This window comes from Rhinopithecus roxellana, chromosome 9 (genome assembly GCF_007565055.1).
Source record: "Rhinopithecus roxellana isolate Shanxi Qingling chromosome 9, ASM756505v1, whole genome shotgun sequence".
NCBI classification, from domain to species: domain Eukaryota; kingdom Metazoa; phylum Chordata; class Mammalia; order Primates; family Cercopithecidae; genus Rhinopithecus; species Rhinopithecus roxellana.
Genome location: NC_044557.1, coordinates 112311425 through 112331894, shown reverse-complemented (window position 1 = coordinate 112331894; position 20470 = coordinate 112311425). Strand labels below are relative to the sequence as shown.

Genomic DNA, 20470 nt, shown 5'->3' with positions numbered 1-20470 from the left:
ATAGGCACGGCTCTGTGGTCTGCTGTGACGCTCGGGTCCCCACACTGGTGGAGCAGTCATCCATTGTATGATTTTACCTCAATTTGTTTATCCATTCTCCTACTGATGGGGATTTAGGCTATTCTAGTGTTGGAGTACTATGGGTAAAGCTGTTATGAACATAGACCAACCCCTCCCAAAATCTCAAAACCAGAAACCACCCTTGAATTGCACCTCCTTAACATGGTTGAAAAGCATCTTCAGCCTTTGTGACCTGGCTCCAGCCTAGCTAGAATCAGACTGCCTGGGTGCTAACCTAGCCTGGTCATATGCTAGCCTTGTGACCACAGGCAAGTACCTAGCCTCTCTGTGCCTTAGTTGCTTTATGTAAAAATGTAGATAAAAGTAGAATGTACTTTATTATATTATTGTGGATACTAAACAGGACCATGCACAAATATAGCTTCACATAATATTTGGTTTTTTTTTTTTTTTTTTTTTTTTTTTTGAGATGGAGTCTTGCTCTGTGGCCCAGGCTGGAGTGCAGTGGTGTGATCTCAGCTCACTGCAAGCTCCACCTCCCGGGTTCACACCATTCTCCTGCCTCAGCCTCCCGAGTAGTTGGGACTGCAGGCGCCCGTCATCACGCCCGGCTAATTTTTTGTATTTTTAGTAGAGACGGGGTTTCACCGTGTTAGCCAGGATGGTTTTGATCTCCTGACCTCGTGATCCGCCCACCTCGGCCTCCCAAAGTGCTGGGATTACAGGCATGAGCCACTGCGCCCAGCCTCACATAATATTTCATACGAACTTGATCTTTGTTAATTGTTAATCGATCATTGTTAGCTATGCAGAACCATATGAAATGGCTGATATTTGGCCATTTAGACCTAAAAAATGGCAATTCCACACGATTCAACCTGATACTATTATTGCTCCACTGGTCCTGCTTTAGCCTTACTAAGCTCATTGTGGTTCTCCAAACATATTTCTCCTGCCACCCTTCACTGGGCTAATTTCTACTCTCCTTCAAGTCTCAGCTAAGATGTAGGAAGTTATATGCATAAATCCCCCAGACTGGGTAAGGTACTGTGCTACGTATCCATTACAAGTCTTTGCCCCTTGTAATATACACATCACCCTATTCTGTACATAATCACCCACTTTTTTCATTTATCTTCCTAACCAGACCACAAAGACTCTACGTGGCAGTGTCCAGCTGGCTGTCATAGACCAGAGCCTCACCTGCAGCCTGCTGTGTAGATGGTGTTCAACACATGCATTTTTGGAAGGAGGGGTTACATTTTTATGCAGTGCTAAATGAGAATAAGAAGCTTCCAGAAATTTTGTGATCAGTCTGAAAACAATCAGTTTTCTTCTCTGCTCACACTTTAGTGCAGCCATTTCAAGAACTGTGACCTAAGACTTGAAACAGTTTTTTCATGAGAAAAATGATAATTTGGGGAGACAAGTGACTAAACAGTTTTCTTGCTACTGCAACATGGCAACATGCATTGTGAATGTCTAGGAGGGAGATACAAGGTATATATAGCCTTTTCTACACCTATTTGATTGTGAAACACAACACTTTTTGTTACAGAGCATCTAGTAGCATCTTAGAGCAGGGGACCTCAAACCCCAGGCCATGAACCCGTACCAGTCTGTGGCCTGTTAGGAACTGGGCTACACAGTGGGAGGTAAGTGGCGGACCAGCAAGCAAAGCTCCATCTGTCTTTACAGCTGCTCCCCACTGCTCGCATTACCACCTGAGCTCTGCCTCCTGTTGGATCAGCAGCATCATTAGATTCTCACAGGAGCTGAACGCTACTGTGACCTGTGCATGCAAGGGATCTAGGTTGCACACTCCTTGTGCAAATCTAATGCCTGATGATCTGAACTGTCTAGTTGCAGGAAAACAAGCTCAGGGCTCCCACTGATTATACACTATGGTGAGTTGTATAACTATTTCATTATATAGTACAATGTAATAAGAATAAAGAAAACAGGCCCGGCACAGTGGCTCAAGCCTGTAATCCCAGCATTTTGGAAGGCCGAGACGGGCGGATCACGAGGTCAGGAGATCGAGACCATCCTGGCTAATACGGTGAAACCCCGTCTCTACTAAAAAATACAAAAAACTAGCTGGGCGAGGTGGCGGGCGCCTGTAGTCCCAGCTACTTGGGAGTCTGAGGCAGGAGAATGGCATAAACCCGGGGGGTGGAGCTTGCAGTGAGCTGAGATCCGGCCACTGCACTCCAGCCTGGGCGACAGAGCGAGACTCCGTCTCAAAAAAAAAAAAAGAATAAAGAAAACAACAAATGTAATGTGCTTGAGTTACCCTGAAACCATCCCCCGCTCCTGGTCCTTGGAAAAATTGGCTTTCACGAAACCAGTCTCTGGGTGCCAAAGATTGAGGACTGCTGTCTTTGAGAATATTAATGTTCACAAAACACATTTTGAGGAAATCCTAATATAGAGTGATAACACAGACCTTGCAAGCCGAGCAAAATACATTATGCTGATTTCCTTAGCACCAGTGAGTTACAAAAGAAAGTTGCCAAGTCTCTGGTTTCCAAATATCTTGTTCTCCAGATTCACAAGAGGGTTGTCAAGAAAGAGCAAATTTTTTTTAAGTGAAAATATGTCATAGACCTCTTAATACTTACATTCCTGAGATGACCTGTGTCGGAAGGTAAATCTTATATGGCAGCGTGTGACCTCTTCTATAGCAATGGATACCTGTGTCATAGTAAGAAATTAATAGTTTACAGACACAAAGTACTTCACATGCATGGTTTATTTCATGGAATTAGGCTCAATTTTATACTTTCCACAGCACAAATTACTAGAGAGTGAGACTTGGTATAGGTTTCATTCAAAGGAGACTGAGCTATTTTCAAATCAAAAGAATCTCAGATCATCTTGCTGTTTATCATAGATCCTGAGTATAGAGATACTGTGAATTTCTAGCATTTTCTGAAATAAGAAACAGTAATACCTCAGAGGGGGAATACTGGTACTTTGAGGTCTATACAGGACCTTTCAGACTGCAAGATGTGTGTAAATATAGTAATGATTGGCTCTATAAGACCTAATTATTCCATAAAGAGGGGGAAAGGTAATAATTAGGGCTCATAAAGCAGCTTGCTGTTGCTTACATATCTACAGGGGAGAGAAGAAACAGGGCCTTGGGGCACTCAAATGAGCAGAGATTTGTGGTGTGCAGTTCAATTACGGCATGATTATACAATGAAACTTCATGCAAGTATCTAAAATACATATCTGAAGAATTCATATGCACTGAGATAAGTAGTTTTAAAAAGCACAATATAAATTTCTATCAACAGCATCATTCAAAACATATGAACTATATAAAACTGTTGAAAATGGTTAATTCTAAATTGAGATATACGAATGCAATTAAAACAAATTTTTCTTTTTCCATGAAGAACTCGTGTGACTTCGACAACCAGAAAGAGCTGATGGAGCCTAGTATTCAGAAGAAGTGGACTCTAGTTCGGGCCCTGATACCAGTCAGCTCTAGGATCCTAGGAAGTCACTGAACTTTGAACCTCAGTACCTAATCAGAAAGACGGTGTTACAACACCTGCTTGTTCCAGTTGCAGAGCCCTTGTGGGGCTCAAAGGAGATGACTGATCTGAAAAGCACTTTGGAATGTGTAATACACATATTGAAGTTGAAAAGAGGCCCAGAACACTTGGTGAGAGGCCAAGAAGAAAAAAATGTTAGGAAACTGTTTGCACAGTGTGAAAATTTCTGTTTGGTTTTGTACCGTCTTGGCAGTCTATTATATCCATCACGTCAACCACCAGCTTTGCTATTCAAATTCCCATACATTTATGAATGAGAACATTATTGAAGAATACTGAGTTTCTTAATGATAAATGCTCTTAATACAGAATTATAATTACCGATTCGTTTCTTACTGCACACCATAGGCAACTTATCTAAAAATTTCAAAATAAAGTAGGAATAATTTGGGGGTAAACAGAAGATAGGAATCTAACTGAGGTTTAACAGATAACAGGGGTTGCAAATGACTCATTCTCACCTTGACAGTCTCATACCAACAGGGCTGCTTGACTTGGTAATAGACTACTGATTTGTATTCTGAAATGCCTTCATATCCAGCACCAGGGTGAATTGCTTTCTTCGGATGGAAGGAAAAAATTAGAAGGGAATAATTTTGTTTAGAAAAGGAAGAGGACCCCATATACCATGCACAAGCCCCTTACCCCAAAACACATCCACTGATCGGCTGATTAAGTTTGGGGGAATGAAGAACAGAGAATGAATTTCTATCACTTTATTCAAGGGTCTATAATATCAATTTGGTAGCAGTTAAGGAACCCAGCACTGCCTAAATATTCTTCTTTCCTGTAACTTGTATTTTCTCTTCCCTCCCCAGGCATGCATTCTCCTCTGATTCTTTCCTCTTTTCTCTCTCAGGAAACATGACGATGATGAGAAGTTAGGTGACAAATGCAGACGCGCCACTGTTTGCAGAAAAGCATTTCTCTTTCCTGTCTACATTCTGTTTTAGGGACTTGGGGTATTGGCACAGCATATTCACTCAAACTCAGGGCTGCATCTTTTCCTGGTCATGAACCACTTAGCTCAGTAGAACCAGCCCTTGGTGGGGCACTATCAAACAAAATGACCAACAGGAGAAGGTGTCTACTTGAAATGAGCTCATCTGCTCTTACCAACAGCACAAATAAAGCACTCTCATACAGTGGCTCACAGCATTCAGTTTCTCCCTCTCATGCAGAATATGACTTGACTTAGTGAACTGCCTGGCTATCTGCTTCCTTAATGGATTGTAACATCCATGGGAAGTGATGAAATTGTATTTCATTGTAGCCTCAAACAACTCTGCAACAGGACACTCTGTGAGTCAAGTCAATCAAGTGCTTGGTCCTTGGTTATCAAAGCAGGTAACTACGGCTCAAACGAGAAGAGCTGGAGTTCAGCAGAGGTCATGCAGCCTCCTGCGACCACCTCCTGCCTATCCTCTTTGATGTCAGAATCAGGACTCACTTCTTTATGTGGGCAGAAAGCTGGCAGATACCTGCTTTAGATCTTGTCTTAATGTAAAAAAAAAAAAAAAAAGAAGGAAAGAAAATGGAAAAGAAAATAGAAGAAGGGGAGGGAGAGGGGGAGAGGAGGCAGAGGGAGAAGAGGGGAAGGCAAGGGAAAGGAGGGGAGGGGAGTGAAGGGAAGGGAAGGGAAGGGAAAGGAGAGGAAAGAAAGAAAAAAAAAGAAAAGAAAGAGGAAAGCAAAGCAAAACAACGCAGGCTGCACATGGTGGCTCACGCCTGTAATTCTAGCACTTTGGGAGGCTGAGGTGAGCAGATTACGAGGTCAGGAGTTTGAACCCAGCCTGGCTAACATAGTGAAACCCCGTCTCTACTAAAAATACAAAAAAATTAGTCGAGTGTGGTGGCGGGTACCTGTAATCTCAGCTACTTGGGAGGCTGAGGCAGGAGAATTGGTTGAACCTGGGAGGCAGAGGTTGCAGCAAGCAGAGATTGTGCCACTGCACTCTAGCCTGGGTGACAGTGCGAGAGTCCATCAAAAAAAAAAAAAAAAAAAAAAAAAAAGAAAGAAAAGCTGCCAGAGCTGGAGAAACTCTGGACTTGAATTCAGGATACTTGGATACCCTCCCAGCTCTGCCACTAATGCCTGTGTTTCCAGAGAAAATAACTCTTCCTTTTAAAGTTTCTTACAGTTTCCTGTTCATTAAAACTAAAGAGCAGGCTGGGCATGGTGGCTCACGCCTGTAAACTCAACACTTTGGGAGGCTGAGGTGGGCAGATCACGAGGTCAGAAGATTGAGACTATCCTGGCTAACACGGTGAAACCCTGTCTCTCCTAAAAATACAAAAAAACTAGCCGGGCGTGGTGGCGGGTGCCTGTAGTCCCAGCTACTCAGGAGGCTGAGGCAGGAGAATGGCGTGAACCCGGGAGGCAGAGTTTGCAGTGAGCGGAGATCGCACCACTGCACTCCAGCCTGGGCAACAGAGCGGGACTCTGTCTCAAAAAAAAAAAAAAAAAACAAAACAAACAAAAAAACCACTAAAGAGCAGTGGTAGCAGATGCCTACCCAAGGGATCTTCCAGTTTCAGTCTCTGATGAGCGCATGTTCTTTGGTTCGGCTCACCCAGGGAAGGAAATGTGCTTTCTGATGCTATTCAAGCAACCAGGCCACTTAGCTAAAGCCTCAGAGTAACTGAACAAGCTTGAAAGTGGCAAAATAAGTTGAAAATGATAAATAACCTCTGCATTGGAAGCTTACACATAAAATCATTAGGGGCTGAAGCTATTTCTTAGCACAGGAGAAATATAAAAATAAGAGTCTAGATAGCTTCCTTAGTGAAACTGCTCATTGCTAATCATAAACTTAACAGTCTTTGTATTTCTTTTCTCAGGAAAAACCAAACCCATCCTGATGCGAAGAATTAAAATACGGCCAAAAGTCTATGGTGATTGTAAAGATGGATGTGATGGCAGCAGGATTTCTGAGCCACACTGCGCACCTCCAAGAGCTTGCCTTCCTCATCGTGCACAGACATCGTCACCTCCACATTCTTTGGCGTCTTCTTCTTCCCTTTGTCAAATTCGCCATGGATCAGGGTGACATAGATGTCATTCCGAACATCTCCTGCAATATGACCAAGCATGCTGTGAGTGTTGCTGAGAGAAGTCATCCTAAGTTTCACAATGTCATATGACACAAAAGATAAAGACGATATGAAATGTTCTGGTTTTATACTGAACTACTCATTTCACAAGAGGCTTTCATATGCATTTGCTGTCTTCAGCTTATCTCATTTTACCTTTCCATGCATACCAAGATGTCTTTACACTGTGGTTTTATAGAAAATTAAGTAGTAATTCTTTCTCTATTAAAAATTTCTGTCTAATAATAAATATGTATTATATATTATTAGGTTACAGTGGCAGATCGTTTTTCAATAGTGCCTTGGAGACTGTGATATTTTGAATACATCTGATAATAATGAAGGCAACTGTCTATTGAGTGCTTATTATATGCTGGGCCAGGCACTGGTCAAAATGTCTTATATGTATTAATGTAATCAATTACAAACTAACTTGTTAATCTATAGAACAACCTGATGAGATAGACACTCCTTCTGAAAGCCTATAGAGTATGTTTTTCTTTTCTTTTTTGATACATGATCTTGCTCTGTTGCCCAGGTTGGAGTGTGGTGGTGCAATCTTGGCTCACTGCAACATCGGCCTGTTGGGCTCAAGTGATCCTCTCACCTTAGCCTCCCAAGTAGCTGGGATTACAGGCACACACCACCATGCCTGGCTAATGTTTTGTATTTTTTGTAGAGAAGGGGTCTCACTATCTTGCCCAGACTGGTCTCAAACTCCTGGACTCAAGCAATCTGCCCACCTCAGCCTCCCAAACTGCTGGGATTACAGGTGTGAGCCACTATGCCCAGCCTAGAGTACTTTACATTTCTTTAAATCAGTTTACTTGATTTTATCAATGAAAGGATGCTTTCTGCTCGTTTCTTCTTCATTACCCAGCAAAAGAAATTTAATTAATAAATGTGTGGCCCACATATTAAAGAAAAATATTGAATGTTATTGAAGTACATAAAGGAAACTTGGAATAAATGTAAAGTATATTAAACTCCTAGATGAAAAAACTATTGAAAAAGTGATTCCAAAACCTGCACTGTATTAAACTGCCTCCCAATGTAAAAAACAAAACCTTTTAACACTATAAGAAAACAGGAGTGCATATTTAGAGCAGTGATCATTTTGATCATTTCCCCAACTGGAAAAAAATAAGATACTGCTTACACTTGCTGAGGATGAAGAAAAAGGGGCTTATTCACACAGCACAGTTTGAAATCTTACTTGACACACTCTTTGTCAATGGAGAAACTGAAAATGTGTCAAAAGTCTCAATACAGCAATTCCACTGGTAATATTTGTCTCAAAGTATTAAAAATGTGGGCAATAATTTATCTGTAAGGATATTCACTGTGGTGTTTATAAAAGTGGAAACGTGGAAACAGTCTAAATTTCCAAGCACAGGGAACTAGTGGAATAAATTATGGTATAATCACATGATGGCGGTAATATTCATTTTAAAAAGTGCTTGAGCTCCTACTCTGCAGCAGGCATGTGCTGGGTGTCTGGGTGTCGATGGTGAGCCACTCACCATCCTTGCCCCAACTCAGGTTACAGTCTAGTGCAGGAGAGAAGCACCAGTCAAATAATCTGCATAAGTAAACCCACCATTACCAATGGAGGAACATGCCAGGCTCTGTGAATGCACAAAACCAGGTCCTGACCTCGTCTGCGGGGTATGGGAATCTTTCCTTTCAGCTGTTAGCATGGTCAGGGAGAGTGGCCTGTGCAAAGGCCCAGAGGTAGGAGACAACCTGAGTGACATTCTCACAGTGAGGGGGTGTTCTGGTGTGAGATGAGGTTGTAGAGACAGAAGTAAGCCAGATGCCCCTGAGGCCGGTGGGCAAATTAAGAATTTTTATACTTACCCTCCACATAAATGAAAGTCAGTAAGATGTTTTCAGTGAGACAGGAGTGGGGTGAGATCAGGTGTGCTTATGAAACAGAACATTTGCATGCAGTACGAAGAAGAGAAAATGAGCAAAGAGAGAGCGGAAACATGAAAACCAGGTAGGAAGTTATAGCAGTTATCCAGGGAAGAGGACATCGTAGCTCCAACTCGGGTGGTGGCAATGGAGATGGAGAGAAGGGAAAGAGTGATTTGAGAGTCCTTTCAAAGGTAATGCTGACAGGTCTTATCTAATTTATGTGAGTTGTAAAGGAAAGGGAGGTATCAAGGGTAACTTTCTGGCTTCTTGCTTGTGCAGTGGATGGATAGGTGGGTGGATGGATGAGTGGATGGGTAGGTGGGTGGGTGGATGGATGGATCGATGGATGGGTGGGTGGATGGGTGGGTGGGTGGATGGGTGGGGTGGATGGGTGGGTGGGTGGATGGGTGGGTGGATGGATGGATGGATGGGTGAGCGGGTGGGCGGGCAGGCGGATGGATGGGTGGGTGGGTGGGTGGGTGGGTGGGCGGGTGGATGGATGGATGGGTGGGTGGGTGGATGGATGGATCGATGATGGGTGGGTGGGTGGATGGATGGATGGATGGATGGGTGGGCGGGTGGGTGGATGGATGGATGGATGATGGGTGGGTGGGTGGATGGATAGAGGTTAGATAGGTGGATGAGTGGATGGATAGGTGGACGGTTGGATGGGTAGGTGGATGGGTGGGTGGATGGATGGATGATAGACAGGTGGGTGGGTGGGTGGGTGGATGGACGGATGGATGAATGGATGGAGGTGCTATTTTCTTAGATAAAACACAAGAGAGGTGCCTCAGGCCTTAGATGCACAGAATTATGAGGTCCAAATGGGGATGCTGAGTAAGAATTAGCCAATTAAAGCAAGGAGGGGCTGGGTGTTGTGGCTCATGCCTGTAATCTCAGCACTTTGGGAGGCAGAGACAAGAGGACTGCTTGAGCCCAGGAGTTCAAGATTAGCCTGGGCAACATAATGAAACTTGGTCTCTACAAAAAAAAAAAAAAAAAATTAAATTACCCAGATGTGGTGGCTCATGCCTGTAGTCCCGGCTATCCAGGAGACTGAGGTGGGAGGACTGCTTGAGCCCAGGAGATCGAGGCTTACAGTGAGCTATGATCACACAACTGTACTCTAGCCTGGGTGACAGAGCAAGACCTTGTCTCAAAAAAAAAAAAAAAAAAAAAAAAAAACAAGAGGGGAGTCTTGAGGCAGGAAATAGCTGGCTATATGGTCCTAGAGTTCACTAAAGAGGTCTTGGTGTTGGAGCTACAGATTTGAAGGTGATGGGGAGATGAAAGCCAAGTGAGTGGATGATGCCCCTAGGGAGAAAATACAGGTGAGACAGAAAGAGGGCTGTTCTGGGCTGAACTGTGTCCTCCCCAAATTCATATGCTGAAGCCGTAACCCCTAGTAATGCAGAATATGACTGTATTTGGCGATAGGGCCTTTAAAAGAGGAAGTAAGGTAAAATGAAGTCATATAGGTGGGCCCTAATCCCATATGACTGGTTCCCTCATACAAAGTGATTAAGACACAGACATGCACAGAGGGACAACCAAGTGAAGACGTAGGGAGAAGATGGCCATCTGCAAGCCAAGGAGAAAGGCCTCCCGAGAAGCCATCCCTGCTGTCACCTTGATGGTGAACTTCCAGTCTCCCATCCTTTGTTGTGAGAAAACTAACGCTGACACCACCCAGTCCGTGGTATTTTGCTATGGCAGCCCAAGCACACTAATACAGGGTCTCAGAACCAAATAGCAAGGAACTTCGACATTTAGAGGCGAAGCAGAACATGAGAAGGTGGCAAACGGGTTCTGGCAGAGGCCCCAGGGAAATGGAGAAACAGAGAAAAGTGAGGGGTCACCAATGAGAAGGGAAGGAACTATTTCAACAATGTCAGATGCTGCTGAGAGGTCACAGAGCTGATCACTAGGCTAGAAAACACCAATCAGATGTAGAGATACCATGATCATGGGTGACTCTCATGAGAGCTACTCTTGAGAGGCTGGAGTGGGGCTGGCAGAGGTGAGAAAACAGAAAGAGAGTGGACAGAATCACTCCTGTGACACAGAAGACAGAGAGTCAAAGCTCCTCGCTAGAGGGCAAGGGGGTACAGGGGAGAGTTAAGGAGGCAACTGGAACCAGTTCACATGGTGATGGGACAACAGGAAGGAGTTCCAAGCCCAGGGAGTTGGGTCTAGACCTGGATTTCTCAGACCTGACTCACCACCGGATCACCCTGGGAGCTCTGAATCGGTCTCTAGAAATCTAGGAATCTGTATTTTCATGGAGATCTTCAAGGAGATCTTGATTAGCTGATCCACAGACTAGCACTGGAAACCCTTGTTCTAGATGATTTTTTAATTTTTTTTTTTAATTATACTTTAAGTTCTAGGGTACATGTGCACAACGTGCAGGCTTGTTACATATGTATACATGTGCCATGTTGGTGTGCTGCACCCATTAACTCGTCATTTACATTAGGTATATCTCCTAATGCTAACCCTCCCCACTCCCCTACCCCACAACAGGCCCAAGTGTGTGATGTTCCCCTTCCTGTGTCCAAGTGTTCTCGTTGTTCAATTCCCACTTATGAGTGAGAACATGCAGTGTTTGGTTTTTTGTCCTTGCAATAGTTTGCTGAGAATGATGGTTTCCAGCTTCATCCATGTCACTACAAAGGACATGAACTCATCATTTTTTATGGCTGCATAGTATTCCATGGTGTATACATGCCACATTTTCTTTTTTTTTTTTTTCTTTTTTTTTTTGAGACGGAGTCTCGCTCTGTTGCCCAGGCTGGAGTGCAGTGGCCGGATCTCAGCTCACTGCAAGCTCCGCCTCCTGGGTTTATGCCATTCTCCTGCCTCAGCCTCCCGAGTAGCTGGGACTATAGGCGCCCGCCACCTCGCCCGGCTAGTTTTTTTTTTGTATTTTTTAGTAGAGACGGGGTTTCACTGTGTTAGCCAGGATGGTCTCGATCTCCTGACCTAGTGATCCACCCGTCTCGGCCTCCCAAAGTGCTGGGATTACAGGCTTGAGCCACCGCGCCCGGCCTACATGCCACATTTTCTTAATCCAGTCTATCACTGTAGGACATTTGGGTTGGTTCCAAGTCTTTGCTATTGTGAATAGTGCCACAATAAACATATGTGTGCATGTGTCTTTACAGCAGTGTGATTTATAATCCTTTCGGTATATACCCAGTAATAGGATGGCTGGGTCAAATGGTATTTCTAGTTCTAGATTCCTGAGGAATCGACACACTGTCTTCCACAATGGTTGAACTAGTTTACAGTCCCTCCAACAGTGTAAAGGTGTTCCTATTTCTCCACATCCTCTTCAGCACCTGTTGTTTCCTGACATTTTAATGATCACCATTCTAACTGGTATGAGATGGTATCTCATTGTGGTTTTGATTTGCATTTCTCTGATGGCCAGTGATGATGAGCATTTTTTCATGTGTCTATTGGCTGCATATTTGTCTTCTTTTGAGAAGTGTCTGTTCATATCCTTCACCCACTTGTTGATGGGGTTGTTTTTTTCTTGTAAACTTGTTTGTGCTCCTTGTAGATTCTGGATATTAGCCCTTTGTCAGATTAGAATAGATTGCAAAAATTTTCTACCATTCTGTAGGTTGCCTGTTCACTCTGATAGCAGTTTCTTTTGCTGTGCAGAAGCTTTTTAGTTTAATTAGATCCCGTTTGTCAACTGTGGCTTTTGTTACCATTGCTTTGGTGTTTTAGACATGAAGTCCTTGCCCATGCCTATGTCCTGAATGGTATTGCCTAGGTTTTCTTCTAGGGTTTTTATGGTTTTAGGTCTAACATTTAAGTCTTTAATCTATCTTGAATTAATTTTTGTATAAGGTATAAGGAAGGGATCCAGTTTTAGCTTTCTACATATGGCTAGCCAGTTTTCCAAGCACCATTTATTAAATAGGGAATCCTTTTCCCACTTCTTGTTTTCGTCAGGTTTGTCAAAGATCAGATGGTTGTAGATGTGTGGTGTTATTTCTGAGGCCTCTGTTCTGTTCCAATGCTCTATATCTCTGTTTTGGTATCAGTACCATGCTGTTTTGGTTACTGTAGCCTTGCAGTATAGTTTCAAGTCAGGTAGCATTATGCCTCCAACTTTGTTCCTTTGCCTTAGGATTGACTTGGCAATGCAGGCTCTTTTCTGGTTCCACATGGACTTTAAAGTAGTTTTTTCCAATTATGTGAAGTCATTGGTAGCTTGATGGGGATGGTATTGAATCTATAAATTACCTTGGGCAGTATGGCCATTTTCACTATATTGTTTCTTCCTACCCATGGGCATGGAATGTTCTTCCATTTGTTTGTATCCTCTTTTATTTCGTTTTATTTTATCAGTGGTTTGTAGCTCTCCTTGAAGAGGTCCTTCATATCCCTTGTAAGTTGGATTCCTAGGTATTTTATTCTCTTTGAAGCAATTGTGAATGGGAGTTCACTCATGATTTGTTTTTTTCAAAGAACATCTTTATTTCTGCCTTCATTTCATTATTTACCCAGTAGTCATACAGAAGCAGGTTGTTCAGTTTCCATGTAGTTGAGCGGTTTTGAGTGAGTTTCTTAATTCTGAGTTCTGGTTCGAATGCACTGTGGTCAGAGAGACAGTTTGTTATAATTTCTGTTCTTTTACATTTGCTGAGGAGTGCTTTACTTCCAACCATGTGGTCAATTTTGGAATAAGTGTGACATGGTGCTGAGAAGAATGTATATTCTGTTGATTTGGGGTGGAGAGTTCTGTAGATGTCTATTAGATCTGCTTGGTGCAGAGCTGAGTTCAATTCCTGGATATCCTTGTTAACTTTCTGTCTCATTGATTTGTCTAATGTTGACAGTGAGGTGTTGAAGTCTCCCATTATTATTGTATGGGAGTCTAAGTCCCTTTGTAGGTCTCTAAGGACTTGCTGTATGAATCGGGGTGCTCCTGTATTGGGTGCAAGTATATTTAGGATAGCTAGCTCTTCTTGTTGAATTGATCCCTTTACCATTATGTAATGGCCTTCTTTGTCCCTTTTGAGCTTTGTTGGTTTAAAGTCTGTTTTATCAGAGACTAGGATTGCAACCCCTGCCTTTTTTTGTTTTCCATTTGCTTGGTAGATCTTCTTCCATCCCTTTATTTTGAGCCTATGTGTGTCTCTGCATGTGAGATGGGTCTCCTGAATACAGCAAACTAATGGGTCTTGACTCTTTATCCAATTTGCCAGTCTGTGTCTTTTAATTGGATCATTAATCCCATTTACATTTAAGGTTAATATTGTTATGTGTGAATCTGATCCTGTCGTTATGATGTTAGCTGGTTATTTTGCTCGTTAGTTGATGCAGTTTCTTCCTAGCATTGATGGTCTTTACAACTTGGCATGTTTTTGCAGTGGCTGGTACCATTTGTTCCTTTCCATGTTTAGTGCTTCCTTCAGGAGCTCTTGTAGGGCAGGCCTGGTGGTGACAAAATCTCTCAGCATTTGCTTGTCTGTAAAGGATTTTATTTCTCCTTCACTTATGAAGCTTAGTTTGGCTAGATATGAAATTCCGGGTTGAAAATTCTTTTCTTTAAGAATGTTGAATACTGGTCCCCACTCTCTTCTGGCTTGTAGAGTTTCTACCGAGTGATCTGCTGTTAGTCTGATGGGCTTCTCTTTGTGGGTAATCCGACCTTTCTGTCTGACTGCCCTTAACCTTTTTTCCTTCATTTCAACCTTGGTGAATTTGACAATTATGTGTCTTGGAGTTGCTCTTCTCGAGGAGTATCCTTGTGGTGTTCTCTGTATTTCCTGAATTTGAATGTTGGCCTGCCTTGCTAGGTTGGGGAAGTTCTCCTGGATAATATCCTGCAGAGTGTTTTCCAACTGGGTTCCATTCTCCCCTTCACTTTCAGGTACACCAATCAGATGTAGATTTGGTCTTTTCACATGGTCTCATATTTCTTGGAGGCTTTGTTCGTTTCTTTTTATTCTTTTTTCTCTAAACTTCTCTTCTCGCTTCATTTCATTCATTTGATCTTCCATCTCTGATACCCTTTCTTCCAGCTGATCGAATTGGCTACTGAAGCTTGTGCATTCGTCATGTAGTTCTCATGCCATGGTTTTCAGCTCCATCAGATCCTTTAAGGACTTCTCTGCATTGGTTATTCTAGTTAGCCATTTGTCTAATCTTTTTTCAAGGTTTTTAACTTAATTGCTATGGGTTTGAACTTCCTCCTTTAGCTTGGAGAAGTTTGATCGTCTGAAGCCTTCTTCTCTCAACTTGTCAAAGTCATTCTCTGTCCAGCTTTGCTCCATTGCTGGCGAGGAGATGTGTTCCTTTGGAGGAGGAGAGGCACTCTGATTTTTAGAATTTTCAGTTTTTCTGCTGTTTTTTCCCCATCTTTGTGGTTTTATCTACCTTTGGTCTTTGATGATGGTGACGTACAGATGGGGTTTTGGTGTGGATGTTCTTTCTGCTTGTTAGTTTTCATTCTGACAGTCAGGATGGTCAGCTGCAGGTCTGCTGGAGTTTGCTGGAGGTCCACTCCAGACCCTGTTTGCCTGGGAATCAGCAGTGGAGGCTGCAGAACAGCGAATATTGCTGAACAGAAAATGTGGCTGCCTGATCATTCCTCTGGAAGTTTCGTGTCAGAGGGGTACCTGGCTGTGTGATGTGTTAGTCGGCCCCTATTGGGGGATGTCTCCCAGTTAGGCTATTTGAGGGTCAGGGACCCATTTGAGGAGGCAGTCTGTCCATTCTCAGATCTCAAGCTCTGTGCTGGGAGAACCACTACTCTCTTCAAAGCTGTCAGACAGGGACATTTAAGTCTGCAGAAGTGTCTGCTGCCTTTTGTTCGGCTATGCCCTGCCCCCAGAGGTGGAGTCTACAGAGGCAGGCAGGCCTCCTTGAGCTGAGGTGGGCTCCACCCAGTTGGAGCTTCCTGGCAGCTTTGTTTACCTACTCAAGCCTCAGCAATGGCAGGCACCCCTCCCCCAGTCTCGCTGCCAGCTTGCAGTTCGATCTCAGACTGCTGTGCTAGCAATGAGCGAGGCTCCATGGGCGTGGAACCCTCTGAGCCAGGCGTGGGATATAATCTCCTGGTGTGCTGTTTGCTAAGACCATTGGAAAAGCACAGTATTAGGGTGGGAATGACCTGATTTTCCAGGTGCCGTCTGTCACTGCTTTGTTTGGCTAGGAAAGGGGATTCCCTGACCCCTGGAGCTTCCCGTGTGAGGCGATGCCTCACCCTGCTTCAGCTCATGCTTGGTGGGCTGCACCCACTGTCCTGCACCCACTGTCCAACATGCCCCAGTGAGATGAACCTGGTACCTCAGCTGGAAATGCGGAAATCACCCGTCTTCTGTGTCGCTCACAATGGGAGCTGTAGACTGGAGCTGTTCCTATTCAGCCATCTTGGAACCACCCCTCTAGATGATTTTTTTTTGTCTTTCTTTCTTGAGACAGAGCCTTACTCTATTGCCCAGGCTGGAGTCCAGTGGCACAATCTAACCTCACTACAAACTCTGTCTCTCGAGTTCAAGTGATCCTCCCACTTCAGCTTTCCAAGTAGCTGGGATTACAGGCACGCACCACCACTCGCAGCTTTTTTTTTTTTTTTTTTTGAGACAGAGTCTTGCCGTGTCACCCTGGAGTGCAGTGGTGCAATCTCAGCTCACTGCAACCACCACCTCCTGGGTTCAAGCAATTCTCCTGCCTCAGCCTCCCGAGTAACTGGGATTACAGGTGCACGTCAACTCTCCCAGCTAATTTTTGTATTTGGAATAGAGATGGGGTTTTACCATGTTGGCCAGGCTGGTCTTGAACTCCTGACCTCAAGTGATCCGCCCACCTCAGCCTCCCAAAGTGCGGGATTACAGATGTGAGCCATCTCGCTTGGCCATATTCTAGATGAATTTTAAAACCAATGTAGCCCTTGGCATTCTATGAACCAATCCTATTGACTTAAACAACAACAACAACAAACTTAATGTTATTTTACAAGCCAGATTTCAAAGGTAAACTCACCTTATTCAAAGGCCTCAGGACAAGCCAACCCTGCTGTCACCCTGATCAAAGAATAAACTCTACTACTTTATGTTTTCAGATTTGTGTCTCATTGTAGCAGTAAAACCACCTTAAGGTAGAGAATATTACTACTAATTTTTTTTTTTCTTTAACAAGAAGACAAAACATTTTCCCAGAATGTTGATCAATGTATATCAGGGTAAAATGGCTATGGAATGGCCAAATAAGTAAAAAACTATCTTCTTTTATGAGAAAAAGAAAAAAAGAGTGATCTCCATTTTATTACTTTTTTATTCATTCATTCCACAAATATTCATTTAAGACTCACCACACGTAGACAGTGTGGGCAGCAATAAGTTATCACTGCCCCTTAATTTCTCCAAGGAGAAATAAGATCTTGTATTACTTTAAAATACCTTATTTATTTATTTATTTATTTTTGAGACAGAGTCTTGCTCTGTCACCCAGGCTGGAGTGCAGTGGCGCAGTCATAGCTCACTGCAACCTCTGCCTCTCGGGCTCAAGCGATTCTCATGCCTCAGCCTCCTGAGTAGCTGGGACTACAGGCGCCTACCACCGTGCCCAGCTAATTTTTGTATTTTTGATAGAGACAGGGTTTCACCATGTTGGCCAGGCTGGACTGGAAGTCCTGACCTCAAGTGATCTGCCTGCCTCGGCCTCCCAAAGTGCTGGGATTACAGACATGAGCCACCATGCCTGGCCTAAAATAACCTGGATTTTTGTGCAACAGATAAGTTGGTTTTCTAGAATTTTTCTAACATGGCATGGTTGTTTTTCTAGAATTTCTATTAATATCAGTTAGTTTATAGCAACATGTATAAAATTTGAGGGACTGATTCCCTTTTCTTCGTATGGAGATTAAAATTAAATGGGTGAAGTCAGCAAATCGAGAGAACACACACATATGCAGATCACTAGAAAGAAGATGAAACAGGAAAATGCTGACTATTCTCGTCACAACAAGAACAGGGAGAGCCAGAGCACTTTTGGAGCTGCAGAGAATAGAGAGCAAGGCGCCCACGTGCTGGGGACGTCATAACGAGAAAGGGACACTCAAATGAGGCCAATTAGTCTCCTGAACGGAGCACCCTGTGCTATCTGAGAGAGTCTGTGTAAAAGAGAGAGTAAGAAAATTTGAGTTATGTTTAAAAGCATTATCTTGGGCTTGCACACTGGGTAGCTTCTTAAGTACTGCAGGTGTCTCTGTTTGTGTCTCAGTTGCCTCAGGACCAATGAATGTAAATAACCAAGTCTTCTGGATCCAAGTTGCCTCCACCGTCCAATAAGAAACAATCGCTGCACAGGAGGAAGCAAACAGGTGAGCTATGCAAAGTGCTTACCTGGCAGTATGATTTCAGGAAAGCCCATCTTCCGGGCTATTGCTGTTGATCTATCAACCAAGTGTGAAAAATTCTTCTGAACCTGTGTGAGGTCACCTGGCAAGAGCTTCAAGGATACCCAAAGTCCTTTAAACAAATAAAAGATAAATTTTTAGTTCTTTGTATGATCTGTATAACACATGCATACCTGTTGAGAAGAACATTTAAATTGTATAGTCACAATTTTACTATAAAGATGTAAATTCTCCCCCAGTTGACCTATAATTTTAATGACACTTCCATTAAAATCACAACATGACCTCTTTGAGAATTTGACAGAGTCGTGAACAGATGCTAACTTTGGGGGAAAAAAAGGGTAAAGATAGGCCCTATCAGATACCAGAATATATGGTAAAGCTACAATGATCTGTGATACTAGTGGTAAAAAAAGGCATATACATGAAACAACGAAATACTATAGTATATAGCAATTTAATATATGGCAAAAGAGGCATAACAAATCATTTAAAAATCCAATAATTACATGAATATGCTGGGATTATTTTCTTGCTACTTAAGAAAATTTACTTTCTCATCTTGTATTTTCATTAAAATAAATTCCCAATAATGAATTACATAGAAAAAGAAGGCAGAATGTTAAAAGGAAAAAGAAGTGTATAGTTATTAAACCTCTGAGAACAAACCATTTTTCTTTTTTTTCTTTGTTTGAGACAGTCTCACTTTGTTGCCCAGGCAGAATGCGGTGGCATCATCTCAGCTCGCTGCAATTTCTGACTCCTGAGTTCAAGCAATTCTCATGCCTTAGCCTCCCCAGTAGCTGGGATTACAGGTGTGCACCAACACACTGGCTAATTATTGTTTTTTTTTTTTTTTTAGTAGAGATGGGGTTTCACTATGTTAGTCAGGCTGGTCTCGAACTCCTAACCTCAAGTAATCCACCTGCCTCAGCCTCCCAAAGTGCTGGGATTACAGGCGTGAGACATCACACCCAACCCTAATGATTTTTAAATATCAGTTTGCAATATAACCAAGAGTGCAATAAGATAAACACTCACACATGGTAGAAATCTATGGCAAGTGATTTGGCAATATTTGTATCTCCAGGTGTAGGCTTGTTCCCAGCATGTGACCTAGAAATCCAACTTCTGGGAATTTTCTTGGGGAGACAATCTTAAACATGGAAAAGACTTCATATATAAAGAGAGTCAGAGTAGGGGTTTTTATATTTGTAATAATGACAAATTAGAAAGCACTTAAGTGTTTATCTAGGGGATTCCCTTTTCTTAAGTCTAAATGCTGGAATATTATGCAGCCACAAAAAGTATTTGTGAAGAGCATAAAAACATTTGGAAAGTGCTTGTTTGGCATGAAGTATGGTATTTGGGGAAAAAAAGAAAGAAAACAATGAAAAGTGCTTGTTTTGCTGTTAGGTAGCAAGAATGGAAATGACTTTTTTTCAGTTTTGTTAAAAAAAAAAAATTACACATACATGGTAATCTGTTTAGTATAGGGTTTTCCACTCCAGCTGAAATTATACTTAGTCAAGAGCTCTAAAAAAACAGAAATAGGGCCAGGCACGGTGGTTCACACCCATAATCCCAGCACTTTGGGAGACCGAGGTGGGAGGATCACTTGAGTTCAGGAGTTTGAGACCAGCCTGGCTAACATAGTAAAAGCCTGTCTCTACTAAAAATAGAAAAATTAGCCAGGTGTGATAACAGGTGTCTGTAATCCCAGCTACTTGGGAGGCTGAGTCTGGAGAATCACTGGAACCCAGGCAGCGGAAGTTGCAGTGAGCCGGGATTGCACCATTGCACTCCAGCCTGGGCGACAGAGTGAGACTCCATCTCAAAAAAACAAAAACAAAAATAAAAACAAAAATATATTTAGTTATTTGTTTTCAGATTCTTTATCGATTCCTTGCATGTCTTTCCTATGCATGATAATTGCAAGTACATAAGAAACTAAATATTATGAAAATACTGTGTTTTCTGATTGCTTCCATTTTGGAAGACAGTTACAGGATAGTGAAAAAAAAGTCATTCAGTCTCTGTATTTTTGACATGTACAGACTAATTCAATCTCTACTTTTTTTTTTTTGAGATGGAGTCGCGCTCTGTCGCCATACTGGAGAGTAGTGGCAAAATCTCGGCTCATTGCAATCTCTGACTTCGTGGTTCAAGCAATTCTCCTGCCTCAGCCTCCTGAGTAGCTGGGATTACAGCCATGTCACCATGCCCAGCTAATTTTTGTATCTTTAGTAGAGACAAGGTTTCACCATCTTGTTCAGGAGGGTCTCCAATTCCTGATCTTGTGATCCGCCCACCTCGGCCTCCCAAAGTGCTGGGACTACAGGCGTGAGCCACCCCCGGGCCAGTCTCTACATATTTTTGATATAGGAGTTAAGAAATTATTTAGACAGATAGTGAGGGTAAGGAAATCCTTAGGAAGGTTTTCCTTTTAATGAAAATCAGCCCCCAAATCATTTTCTTT

At 42.7% G+C, this 20470-nt stretch overlaps 1 protein-coding gene across 1 annotated transcript in view; it reads right to left on the bottom strand.

The window, feature by feature from the left end:
• Positions 1–20470, bottom strand: part of DOCK5 (dedicator of cytokinesis 5) — a 238167-nt gene that overhangs the window by 90590 nt on the left and 127107 nt on the right. Inside the window, exons 13-16 of the mRNA XM_010378154.2 lie at positions 17978–18103; positions 6540–6664; positions 4052–4150; positions 2646–2718 (exon numbers count right to left, since the gene is read on the bottom strand). Coding sequence (XP_010376456.2) covers positions 2646–2718; positions 4052–4150; positions 6540–6664; positions 17978–18103 — 423 coding nt within the window. The remainder of the gene's footprint in view (positions 1–2645; positions 2719–4051; positions 4151–6539; positions 6665–17977; positions 18104–20470) is intronic.